Source organism: Chelonia mydas, chromosome 10 (genome assembly GCF_015237465.2).
Source record: "Chelonia mydas isolate rCheMyd1 chromosome 10, rCheMyd1.pri.v2, whole genome shotgun sequence".
Lineage (NCBI taxonomy): Eukaryota > Metazoa > Chordata > Testudines > Cheloniidae > Chelonia > Chelonia mydas.
This window is the reverse complement of record NC_051250.2, coordinates 61,107,026-61,120,713: the sequence shown is the minus strand read 5'-3', so window position 1 is coordinate 61,120,713 and position 13,688 is coordinate 61,107,026. Positions and strand designations below refer to the sequence as shown.

The window sequence follows — 13,688 nt, the reverse complement described above, 5'->3', positions numbered from 1 at the left end:
TCTTGTGTAATCCACTTCCAACAGCAATATTTATGCAGAAAAATTAAAGCTGCAGGATTTCAATTTTTAGGTTTGTGACTACTATTAAAATACAGACATCCCATTTTGTGGGTGTGTAAAGTGGTCATACTTAACAACTTTACAATTGCGTAAGATAACTAAATAACATTGCCTCACAGTTTTCAGTATTCTAGTGAAAGGAACGCTGAGAGAAAGTTATTTGCACTCATGATGCCCAAACTTTTTGTGTCAATACCATCATTATAAACTAAGATACTCTTAGCTTTAGAACTTCAAAAGAAAGACTTCTCTTGCGCTGAACCATAGCATTATTTACAAAATGCTACAGTGTTCTTCAATAATAGCCCAAACAATGCAGTGGCACTATTGTAAACTGTTATTTATTATTTCTATTACAGCAGAGTTTAAGAATCACAATCAATGATCAAGGCCCCATTGGATTAGACAGAAATGTAACAAAGATAACAGTTCTATCCCCAGGATCTCACAGTCTGCATGACAGACAGGACAAAACAGGTGGACAAAAACAGGCAAAGGGAACAGGGATGGGTTGGGAGGATGAGGTAATAAAGCAAACAACTTCAGCAGAAAAACAGAAGTCACAGATTGTCGTAATCAATGCCACATGGGAGTGATCTGTAGGTATCATGACAGAGGTCAGTTTTAAAGGAGGGATTTAAAAGAGGATAAGGTGGCAGCTTTATGAATATCAACAGAGATTTTCCCCATGCATGTGCAGTTTTTGTTGTGTTTTGAGACACAACTGTAAAATATTGTAGTACGCGTACTCTGATGTCCGCTATTATGTTGAAGATGTTTAACCCTTAGATATACAGTATATTCTTATTGCGATGTATATAGATTTACAAGCATAATTGATTAATATGCCTAAAAGCTCTCTCCCACTCCTCTCTTGGTGTTATATTACAGCTGCAAGACACTGGAGGCCCCTTAGAAATGAGAGATGCCTCACGCTAGCTGGCAGTAGGATTTTTGATATAATCACATAAACACACACAATAAGAGGATTGTATTACCTGAAATACCACTCTTGATTTTTCTAAGAGGTAAGTTCTCATGTTAGCACCAATGATTCGGTACCTCTTATCAAAACCAATTTCAATGTACTTCCCAAAACGGCTACTGTTGTCATTCCTTGTGGTTTTGGCATTTCCGATGGACTAGGGGAAAAATACATACAGGTTTAATAGCTCATGGAAATTCTCTTACCTGTCTGTTCTCCTACATGGCTCACAACTGTTCCATGCTCCATGGACTTCCATGGAGTTCATGCTCCAAAATTAGCAAGAACTTAATAGTGAATTCTTCTGTCTTACTAGAGAAGCAACTTCCTAGGTTATAGAAAACTTATAGCAGGGCTATTCCATTAACACTAATGTATAGGGTAACCAGACATCCTGATAAAATTGGAACTGTCCCAATTTTTAGTTCTTTGTCCCGTGTCCCGATTGATGCATGGTCGGGATGCCATTTGTCCTGATATTGTTTTTTGCTTCAGCAACTCGGCTCCGGCCGCTTTTGTTTTTTGGTTTTTTTTTTGCTTCCCCCATGTATCCCGATATTTTGTCCATTTCATCTGGTCACCCTACTAATATATGGGGTTGGCCAACACAGTAATGCTTTCACCTTCACAGTTGGATTTTCCAACTCAAAAAATAATCCTGATAACCCTCCAAGGATTTGGAATGTTTTTAGTTGACTAAAATTTACAAAATGTGCATTATCACAAAGTCTTTTAAAGGGCTTATGAAGACCATAAGTGAAAACAATATGTATAGCATCTCTAACTTTGGCCATCACTGCAGTTCTGCCTAAAATAATCCTCTGACCCAGCCAACAACCTATATTTTGCATAGTTAATAATACATAATAAATAATCTATAATCAGTTACACTTCCAAAAAATTAGTGCCCCAGACATGCTCTTACAGCATATTTACTTTGTGGGTGAATTTCACGTACTAGGACTAGTTAGCACTCTGAGAGAACAAACCGCAGGAATAGGTTCCACATTCCAGAATATAATATATGCAATACTCCTAAGGATCAAAGAAAGGTTTAATAAAAAACATACACTATTTCTTGGATAGTATAGTACATTTTATGAATCTTTATAAATCCTCAAATTACAATTTCACTCTTCAAAGACTGCTACTTCTTGGACTATTTGTGCAAAAGAGAATTATGTGAAGTAGGTTTGTAGGATCGGGCCTCTGGTTTATAAAGGTGTAGTTCCTCACTGGGGTTGTCTTCAGAAAATGCCTGAGCTCGCTTTAAAGAGCCATTTACTTATTCAGAAATACATCCAAATTATAGATGCTCCTGGTCATGCGTGTGCTTGGGTAGGGTGCTGATATACGTGTGTGTGTGTGTGTGTAAAAATCATCTCAGCTGACAGGTGATCTTTTTTCAGAAAGTTATGAGCATGTGGAAAACTAGGTTTATAAGAAACTGATTTTCAACCTTAACTACAGCAGTCACTCCTAGTAAAGTGCTATTATACACACAGAGAGATAATGTTGCATAGATCAACAGTCAGATCAGACAAGCTGGGCAGTTTTAATTCTTCAGAAAGAAGTGTATCAAACAAAGACAAACAGAGTAATATCATCTGGCATCTACACTGAGTCATGATATATGGAAGCACCTCCATATGCATTTTCATGTTTCTGTTACCCTGTTAAGAAATTTTTAGATAGCTATGATGGAGTAACAGACGGTTTCCAAGATGTATTTGGATTCTGTTTTGTGGTGATGGGGTTAAGTGTGATTACTGGAAGAGACAAAAGGTAATAGCAATAGTCATTTTGCAAAGAAAATAATAATCTGTCATGATCTAAGTTAAAATCACTGGGCTCTTTTTACAAGGAGAAGATTAAGGTTCTTTAGGAAGTGAAACTAATAGTCAGAGGGATATCTATCTTATTCAGTAGTGAATCAGCTAACAGCTAGTGGCATGACACACAGCTGATTGTGGCTTGTGGCACTTATTGCTAGTTCAGGACCTGAGGTAGGGGAGGTATAGCTGGTCCATAGTTGCCCATCTCAAAACCTCAAGTCATATCATAATATAACCTGAAGAGAGAAGGTGGAAAGGATGGGCACAAGGACAGTGTTTTGCAGTGTGTGACTCCATCTCAGACAGCATGCATAGGAGGCCTGAAGTTATTGATGGTTCTGAGTCCAGAATAGTCTTACTCCATTTCTGATTTTTATTACAACCTTATTGCTTTTACAATTAACAGCTTCACTGCTGTAAGACAAGAGGGGAATTCTTAATAGAATGTCAATTCATCTAAATGGAACGTTGAGATGTATAATTCAGATTATGCTGAGACAGAGGCAAGCACTTTCTTCTTTCCCATAGGAACCAAGTACTTTACTCATTATGCAGCAGTTAACCATTTAGAAATTACTAGGGTCACCTGCTTTTAGCAAAGGTCTGTGCAGAAACATCATATGGAGTAATTACCTTTAGACAGCATATCATTCTTCTGAAATTTTATTGCATTTAAGATGAAAAGTATGTAATAATGGCAGGATGCAATATAATACTCAACTATATCATAACTATGGAACGTAAAGCTACAGTACAGATATGTCCTACTCTTCTGGTTCATGCAGCCACTCTGTAGAAGCTTTGTGCTGAAATAAGAAGTGGTGAAAACAAGAAAAACTGTGACCAAATAGCAACTGTTGAACTGTTTTAGGTTTTGAACTCTGCAAGCAACAGACCAAAACTCACTGAGCATGAGCAGGTGTACTGCACAGTAACCAGGAGCTAGGAGTTCTAGAAAGGAGTATGCAGTGATAGCGGTAGCACACACAGATGACCAAATGGATGTCTATGTGGTTATTTGCATTTGCAGTTACCACAAAGGTTACAAGTAATACAAATAATAATATTAGCAGCAAATAATGCACACCTTCACAATTCTAAAAATCTGGCCGTGATTGACATTTAGGGTTATCAGCATTCAAATGATTAAAAATTGCTCCTATTGTAACATGTGTTGCTGCTTTGTGAATAATTATGTATTATTATTATTTTATCAAGAAAACTATTACTGCTCTGCAGTGGCTGCTTATCCCTCAGAAATAATGAATTCCTCTTTCATGTACTCTAATGCCCTAGGGTTTTATATGTATAAAATTTGTACTTCAAAACCAGACATTTTTAAAAAAAACATAATTTTGAAAAGTCATTAGAACCATAAATATAGTAGTGACCAGAGTCAGTTTTAGAAATTGTCCAACCATACCTTATTGTATGTTTTACTTATATTGTAAATGAATGATAATAGCTCTTCCAGAACTGTGTCAGGTTATATAAATAGTACATATTTTAAAAAGTCAATAATTACATATTTACAGAGGATTATAGTTATTGATTACAAAATAATAAGCATTTAAAAAGTCACTAGCAATGCACATTATTTAATTGATCAGCTGTCATTATGGATAACTTAGTAAATAAAAGCAAAAAAGGACAGTGTCAGAAGTATTTTGTCATAAATAATTATAGTTGCCAAAGCTCTGTTGCTTAGAATGCCAGTTTAGAAGCACGAAAATAAAATAGCATTCCTGTTCCTATTTACTACCTTTTCATTTGGCAACTGCTGACTTCTTTCCTGTTTCAAATTAACCATACAATTAGGAATTAATTTTTTTGCCAGTTCTGCAACCGCAGAATTCAAAATGCTGTTTTTGCTACTCTGTATCCTACTTAAATGCAACTGCAGATTAAAAAAGAAAAAAAAATCCAAACCACATTCTCAGCAATGGCATAATAGATTTAAAAACTCAGAAGTTGCCTGGAGTCTAGAAGACATCCTCCACCCAACTGTAATAGTTTTAAAAGTAAGGCAAATTTCAGTCTGCACAGGTTTGACTCTATCCTTTACAGATTAGAAAGTCAAAAACAAAGCACTGTAATTTTTATTTTTATATACAATAATTAAAGATGGAGAGTCACATTTTAGTCTTCACTTTAAATTTCATTGCTTTGGAAATTAAATCACACACTTAATTAGTGGTCAGTTTGATTTTATTTTATTTTTTTGGAGGAGGATTGCTTGGTTTAAATTTTTAGCCCAAGTAAAATAACGAAATACCTCAGGTGACCCATTAGTAATTTCTTCATATTTCAATCTAAATTGTGCAAACAGAATGCTTGTACACAGTGAAAACCACAAGAGGTCTCTCACCTCCGCTGCCATTTCTTACTCCCCTTCATGGTTGGCTCCCTTTCCACATGCACTACTCTCCTAGATTCATGAAACCCCTAAACATTGTTGGGTTAGATCCTGGATTGTGTTAGCCTATAGTTCAACCCTTTGAAGTAAGGTTGTCAATATGGTACAAACACACACATGCACCAGAGGCATGAAACTGGTTAAAATTATTCTCATTCTCTATGAATGATTAAACCTGGGCTAATTCCTTCCTGTTCTATTTCAAAATGCATTTCCATTTCTACCTCAGTGCGTGACTCAATCAAGGCAGATTATAAAACTCCCAGAGCAAATCTGTGTTCTTTAAGTCATTATAAGAACAGCAATCAATTGGAACAGAGTGCAGTTGGTATCCCCAGGGGTATTAAGCCACAAGACTTTGCTTTGAAATGCCACACAGCACTGCAAACCAGGCAGAATTACCTTATGAGAGAATACATCAAAACCACATGTGCCACAGTTGTGCTAGGGCAGTTATAGCGCCATCTGTGCTTTTGGGGAGTCAAGAAGTGCTTGAGCAAGGAGGAAAGAAGGAATAAAAAGAGTTTATTTTAAAAAAATACTGGAAAAAGAAAAAAAAGGTGGCATCATTTGCATCAGAGTTAGTGATTTTTCTGTAATTTTGCATATTTTAACCGTGAGCCTATGAGGAATCATATTTGCTTGAAAAACACATACTACTTCAACATCTTCACTCTATACCACATGAATACTAAGTATCCACTGAGTCATCAATTGCTCTAAGCATGGAGTTCCACTTTCTTAAGGCATACAGATCACGTACACGTTTTCTGCAGTTATTTCTCTTAAGAATTCCCCTGATATTTGTTTTTTTCCCCATGTTTCATTGTAGTTCCTTTACTGACCAATACTTCAGCTATAATTTGAAACTACAGGACAATTTTGCTGGCAAAATAAGAAATATAGCTAAATGGGAACACAGAGAGGATGATCATTAAGAACTGTTTCTGCTAAATCATAAGATCTTGTTTTTCAAGTTGTCCTCACATCTGTCTGTAGAACAGTTATCCTGCAGCAAAAGGGAAATTATATGTTTGTCTCACAATATATTGTCAGCTGTCTTGCCTCTGCGCCAAAAGAACATGGGGTTGAAGTCCAGCCTAGTTAGTAGTGGGGCACTGGTTCAGGGAAGGGGATTATCCTCAACAGTATAACAAGATCTAAGTATTGCAAAGTGATTTTTTTCTATTATATTTTATCATCACAGGAATCAGTGTTTCATGCAGGTATAGATAGATGTTTTTCACTCTGTCTTCCCAACAAGAGTTATATCCTATAAAACTGAACTTTTCCGCTATTCACCAAATCTTTTCCCAGTAAAGCAAAATGGAGTAGAATATAACACTATATCACACTGGAAGGGCATCATTTAAAGATTCTATGGAAAAAAAATATGGATGTTAAACCTTCTGTGGATTTCACGTATCCCCCCACTTTCTCCTCCACATTCATTTGGTTAGTAGTCTGAAAAATCAGTGTTATATAGCTACTTTGGTGTACTGAATTTGTCACATCCTCTCTCCTCCCCACCTCCTCCTGAACAGTGCACAAAAAGACATCTCAATTTAGAGCCCTTTCTGGGAAAGAGAGAGAAGAAATGATATTATGGCAATCCTTATACATTTTATCTTCACTCCTATGTTTGAATGCCTTAAAAAAATCACTTGCATTTCTGTTCACTGAGTGTTTGTAGTAGCTACCAATAGTAGCAGCTACCAATAGTAGCAGCAGAAAGTAAGCATATAGGATAAGATAGTGCATCCGCTCTCTTACCTCCATGATAGGATTGGAAGCCAGTACTTTCTCTTCAACATTCGCTTCACTGGCAGAACCACTTACAGTGGCAAAGTATCTCATGGCATACTTGGCAGAGACTGTCTTTCCTGCTCCAGATTCCCCACTTACAATGATTGACTGATTCCGTTCATCTCTGAAACACAAAAACATGGTAATTACCAGCAGTTTGCTAAAGTAGACCTATGTTTTGTGTATCCAACTTGGCAACAACCCTTTCACCATATATGGTAACAGTACATATAATGTGCATGCACATGGTTAAAACAAGGCTGTTGATGATCTAGCTTCTTGTTGGGCTAACTGGTGCTTGGCCAGGATGGGAATTCAGAATCAACACGGCCATTTCAGTCTGCTCTGACATTAGATTTCCTTCAAAGTACTTGACCCTGTAAATTAACTTGATCTTCATCCTGTTTATCTCAATAACACATTGTGGCACCTTCTTTTTGAGATTCCCAAAGTGCTTTACCAAAGCTGGGTAATGATTACTGTCCCCATTTCACAGATAGGGAAATGAGTAGCATATTCAGAAACAAAAGGACGGTCTCCTAACTCCTGTTCTTCTGATGTAACCATAAAACAATTCTTCCTGAAACCCTATTCCCTGCATTTGTTCTAGACATTAGTGTTTTGAACAGTCTTGCTTGATTATTTAACAGCAGTTCCAGAGCTAAAAGGTTCCCTTTGTTGTAAGGCAATTTCTTCTCATTTTTTTTAAATCTCCATTTGTTACCAATTTTTTTCCCTTCCAAAGCGAGCCTTGCCCATAGCCTCTGGTTTGAGAAGCTCCACATCTAACAAACACGTAGCTTTGCCTGTGAAAACCACTGTTTAAAAAGATCCAAACCTTTTAAAGTGTTGTAACAATAAAAGGTACATATTACTTATACAAAGCTTTATATTTCCAAAATAATGGACAAACTATAGCTAATAAGGTTTCAGACAGATATCCCTGTAAGTTAGGCAAGCATTATCTCTAATTTACAAATGGGAAAACTGAGAAAGAAAGGATAGATGATTTGCCCAAGAATGTATTGAGAATCATTCACAGAGCTGGGATTAGAATTCAGGAGTTCTTTGCTCCCAAGTCCCCAAACTCAATCCCCCAGATCAGGATGTACAATAACGCTAAATGAAAGACCAGGCACGCATGTGTTCAGATGGAATATTTACAGCCTCCAGCTGCCTGCCAAAATCACCAGTGAATGCATGCTGAGATGGCATGAAAGAATATTTCATCTATCAGTTTAATTAAAAAACAATCAAAAATGATTCTTGTTTAAGCAGTCTGACAATATGCAGGGGATCTGAGGTTATACTTGTGAGACTTTAGTGAAAAAAAAAAACAAAAAAACAGAGACCATAACAACCATGGTGAATACCATACTAAATTAACAGACCATGTTATTTCTCTCCATCTTTTATCTGTCTCCAAAAATATCCCCAAAACGCCTGATAAGAACATAGCTCTAGTGCATTTCATGCAGCACAGAGTTGTATATTAAAAGGACTATTTTCATCACACCTTTGAGAGAGACAAGGCCTGATTTATATTGAATACAGTTAGTGGTAAAGCAGGTTGGCCACATCCTGGCAAAAGAAGCCAAAACTAAAGCCACAATTATTTAAATAAATAAGAAAAGGTTAACAAGGTAAAAACAAACCTTTGTGTGTGTGTGTGTGTGTGTTCTTAGCCTCTGGCTTATCAAAGTGTTAAGCATGAATGAATGCAGCAACATTGTCATATTAAGCTGACAGGCTCAGAGGGAAAAGTCACGACAAAGTGTAACTACTCACCTTAACATCTGATAACAGGTAGTACAGGCCTATTGTTTGAGATGTTGCACCTGTCCAAATCCAATGAAAAATAGCCTCTCTCCTGGCTAGAGTTGCCCATCCTCACAAATCCTCCTTCAGTGCAGAAGGCAATTTCCCCAAAGAAGATGCCAGGGAAATGTGGTTTGACTAGTTATTCCTACCCGCTTAGCAGCCACCAACCTGTTAGGATGCTTCCATTCTAAGGAACAAAAAATCTAGTGCACCCACTCCAGTCTGGGTGAATAAGGGAGGCAGCATTATGGGGCTTCCTGTGGCAAAAAATCAAGAGTTTGCATCAGGAGAAGGAAGGAGAAAGACACTCTTTTCCTCATTCCCCCATCAGAAACAGAGGTGTAACCAGTGGCTGTATACATAGGAGGAAGAGACTGTATCTCTGCTTATCAGGGGATGGTATGAGATGAACTAATTACTGAGGATGAAAAAGGAAAAGTAGAAAGAAGGCTGTAGTAGTTCTTGAAAGACTTGCAAGTGGCCCAACCCAAAATACAATGGTCTGGGCTCTCTCTCACATAGATAATCCCTACATTCTGTCAAAATGGGCCAAAATGCAGAACAGCTTGTAGCCTTTTATTCCTCCGGTACTCCACAGTATGGAAAGAACAATGTCTCACTGTTCTTAGAACATGAAACTTATGGTGCAACCTCAGCAGCCGGAGAACTCAGGAGATGTGCAATGAGATAACAAGCCTTTCATTTCTCTGTCACCAGCTTTGATCGAGACAAGACCGATAGTGATCAAGAGTCATTATCATCTGCAGGTTGTTGAGTGACATACAAGAAATTTCAGTCTGTTCCTAGAGGACAGGAGCTCCCATCAACAACTACCACTAGCTGTACCTATACCATGCCCATCTTAATTAGCAGCCTGGATGACAGTCTGAGAGAGGCCAAAGACTGAACATCTATCAAGACTCAGCTACCTTGTTACCCCTTGATGAAAGAGGGAGGGCAGGATTCAGGAAGATTGGCAGGACATCAGGGAAGCTCAAACTGCTACTGCCTGTGCTGGACAAATTGTCTGGATAAACAGAGGACTTCAGTTCCAACTGCCAACCTAGCACCTTTCTTCAGGACTAAGTTCACTTACCGCCCCAAGAAAGACATGTTGAAACTATTACATATAAATCTTTTACGAACTTTAACTCTCAGGATTTGGATTAGGTGCCCACATGTCAAGCCTTGGCACCAGATCTATCTATATTATACATACATACACACACACACTTGCAAAACTATAATCTCAGATAATATGGATTTATAACAGAAGTCCTGACAGAACATTAACTCTAGTTCCAGGAATGGAACACCATAATAAAAATGTCTCATTCTGTTCCTTATGTTTCCCAGGGCTAGCACAAACTGACATGAGAAGCCTGTTTGAGCTCAATCTGCTTCTCTTATTACAAGGTGTGTATACCTATAGACTAATTATATACCGAAAAGTGCTGAAATATAGCGTTTAATATGAAGATATCATTTAAAGAGCACCTTACAAATGATTATTTAATTATGATATCATGGCCTTTTCTGGACGTTAATGAAGCAACAATGGCAAAGGTCTAAAACATTATTGGAAATCTGGAACAACAATGTTAACATCTACAAAAACAATGAGAAGTCTGGTGGCACCTTAAAGACTAACGGATTTATTTGGGCATAAGCTTTCGTGGGTAAAAGCCCCACTTCTTCAGATGCATGGAGACATCTGAGAGATCAAAAGAAGTCTCAGTTATGCTCCACTATTAGCTTTGAAGAGGAACAGTTTCCTTAGTGCCGCAGCAAGTGGAGAATAGAGAATTTTCCCTTTTAAGAAAAAATACAATAGGTGCCATTAAACCTGCCCACGATTATTATTATTATTACATTTTAAATTGTCTCCTGGATTTCAGACTCTAAACTGTTACACAAATCAGCTCTGAGTGTTCCACCTCTTTTTTCTTCCTCCTACCCTAGCAGTTTTATCCTCAGGACAGAGATTTGTTACATCATCCAGAATAGATCTAAATATGGCTCAAATGGTTTTAAAGTCCTTGACAGGCACCATTTACAAGAACTATTTCAGCCAAACATTAAAATGTTTACAGAAAAATAATATGCCTCTTTATCTCCCCGCAGTAGCAACTCATATTACTTTAAAAAGAGAAGGAAGATGGGAAGGATAAGCATGGCCAAATCGGGCTTAGTTCAAAATAAGTCATTAGTTTCGTTAATTTTTCATCGTCAGTAATCTGGGTAAAAGTATGGACAAACAGACTTTGTGCCTGGACTGGTAAATTTTAATGACAATTTTACAAAGCTTCTAATTAAACAGCACAAGTCTCTGTTTATTGTATGACAAAGGTCAGACACTGAATAGAATTCAGGATACCTCCACAACAATGATGACAAGCAACATTTATGAGGAATCTTATTATCAGAGTGCCAAACGGAGAAGTAGATCAGCACTCTCCCTTTGTCCCTGGAAGCTTGAGTTCACAACATACTTCCCAAAAGACATTTATCAGCTTTACAAAACCACTGCACAATCTGATGCTAAAGACCTTTTCTGCTTACCTGAAGCCCAACAGCAAAACAGGAGTGCTACAGTATGGCTTAAAATGTAATATATGGAGAAAATATTTTTGTAATATACAAATGAAATTGCACTGGGCAAGAGATGAGAAAGTGGCTTGTAGGAAACAATCCTGCTTTGGCAGGGAGATGGAGTGGATAGTCTAACGGCTTTCCCCCCTTAAATAAGATTATTAATAGTAGTGACTACTACACCTGGGTTTCTAAAATTCACTAAAATCTAAGGGTAAGATTTTCAAATGCACTCAGCATTGAAGTAATTCTGCTTCCTTTTAAGTCAATGCTAAAGCAGCAGCTACCTATAGCCAATTGGCTTGGACACAGAAATACATCACAGTATGGAGCTCTGTTCAACAGAGTATCACACTTCAGTGGGACAGGCAGATTGTGCTATTTTGCATTTTAAGGATGTAATTTTAGAAAGTACTATAGCCTGGGAAAAGAAAGGCGTATAGGATTACTGACAGCAACCTCCATGCTCAGACATATGTATAAATAATATACCCCCTCCTAGTCCCAGTTGCCAGCACTGCTATCAGACATTTAAACACACACACACACACACACACACACACACACAGAGAAACACAAGAGTTTAACAAATTCACATTCTAGATTTGCTGTGAGGTATTTTGAGGTTTGCTGGCGAGTATTATTTTATGCCTTTTATTTTACTGATTCAAAATGTCTAGAGCGGATATTCAAAAACAAAACCTGAGAGCCCACAGATCCTGAATGCCCAATGCAAAGACAAACCAGACTAGCAATAAAAATATTTAGAGTTTATTTCATAGTTTATGACCCTTTCAGAAAATGCTGTGAACAATTAACGTGTCTTGGCCAGAATCCTGGAAACTGTGCATGCAAATGCTCACTTGGACCACTTGCATGCACAACTGTAATAGTATGCACAATTTATGTGCACCCTTCTCTACAAATATTACAAATATTAACTAGTTAATCCTCACTACCATCCTGGAAGGTAGGTGTTAACAATCCTATTTTACAAATGGAAAAACTCAGATCACACAGCAAACCACAGGCAACAATGAAATTACAGCTGCAGAGTTCTTGACTTCCAATCCCCTTTTTATTCCTGTAGACCACAAAATCTCCTGGCTCTGGCTCCCAAACTGAACGAATTTTCAAATTAAGAAGTAGATGCTTTATAGTATGGAAACCAACATTTCCAAAACAAACAGTTTGAATGTTTTAGGATAGTCAAGATGTATAGAATAAAATGGCACTAAAGTGGCCCAATGAATATATACTTCCTGTCTGCTAAATACATACCAAAAGAAAGTCCTGTTGGGGCCCAAATTTTTGAACTAGCTGCACTCAAATGCTAAATAGCTACTTGTCAGTGGTTATTTCAGTGGGACCTAGAGAAGCACAGAGCTGTCTTTTTTATCCATTTCAACAAAGCACAGTTTTTATCCATGTGATCAACAAAGCAGAGTTTGTTTTTTCCATGGCTGATGGCTAGGCTACATCACTTCATCCTGTCCTTAAGGTTCATGGCCGTAAAACAAACAACAAAATAAATGAAATAGTTATTACGTTCTTGAAAAAAATACGTAGGTAGAATAGAATTTGAGATTTTGATATCACTTATAAACCTACAGCTGGCCTAGGGCTTGACTACTTGAAAGACCTCCTCTCTCCTCATGCCATACTATAACAGCTGAGATCAGCAGAGGGGCTTCAGGGGAAGCTGTCTCAGGATGAAAGGAGAGAGGATAGCTAGCAGGGCACATTGAACGAGGAGAGCTTAGGAACTTGCTTCCCCTTTGATCCAAAACAGCCCGAATCTTTTGATCTGAAGGGCTCTTTTTTAATGGAGGCTTTTGGAGAAGGATCTTTTGGTTTTTATTAATTTCACATTTTTAATTTACGGAGGCTTTTGAAGCTGTTTGAAGAGTAATACTTAAGGGATTATTTTCTTCTCCCATCTCCTGTGCTGAAAGGTTTAATGAGTCTTCCACCATATTTTGAAGGGGTCACCGTTGGCTTCTTGTTTTCATATTTTATGGTGTTTACATCACTGGTAAGGGCACCAACAGGATGGAACAGGCTTCTAGTTCTTAAACAAACAGAGAGTAAATAGTTCTTGGAGGGTCTGAATCTGCAGTCCTTGAACACTCCAAACTCCCAATGCCTTCAGTACAAGATCAGGCCCATAAGT

General features: G+C 37.6%; 1 protein-coding gene and 1 long non-coding RNA gene across 22 annotated transcripts in view; one reads left to right on the top strand and one right to left on the bottom strand.

The window, feature by feature from the left end:
• The window catches only part of MYO5A (myosin VA), a 205,958-nt gene that overhangs the window by 78,514 nt on the left and 113,756 nt on the right, over window positions 1–13,688 (bottom strand). For all 20 annotated transcript variants that reach the window (XM_037910148.2, XM_043524713.1, XM_043524710.1 and 17 more), the window contains exons 5-6: window positions 7,070–7,226; window positions 1,059–1,202 (exon numbers count right to left, since the gene is read on the bottom strand). In XM_037910148.2, coding sequence (XP_037766076.1) covers window positions 1,059–1,202; window positions 7,070–7,226 — 301 coding nt within the window. The remainder of the gene's footprint in view (window positions 1–1,058; window positions 1,203–7,069; window positions 7,227–13,688) is intronic.
• Window positions 1–13,688, top strand: part of LOC122462223 — a 30,056-nt gene that overhangs the window by 7,836 nt on the left and 8,532 nt on the right. For both annotated transcript variants that reach the window (XR_006284649.1, XR_006284650.1), the window contains exon 2: window positions 952–1,088. This is a non-coding gene — a long non-coding RNA (uncharacterized LOC122462223). The remainder of the gene's footprint in view (window positions 1–951; window positions 1,089–13,688) is intronic.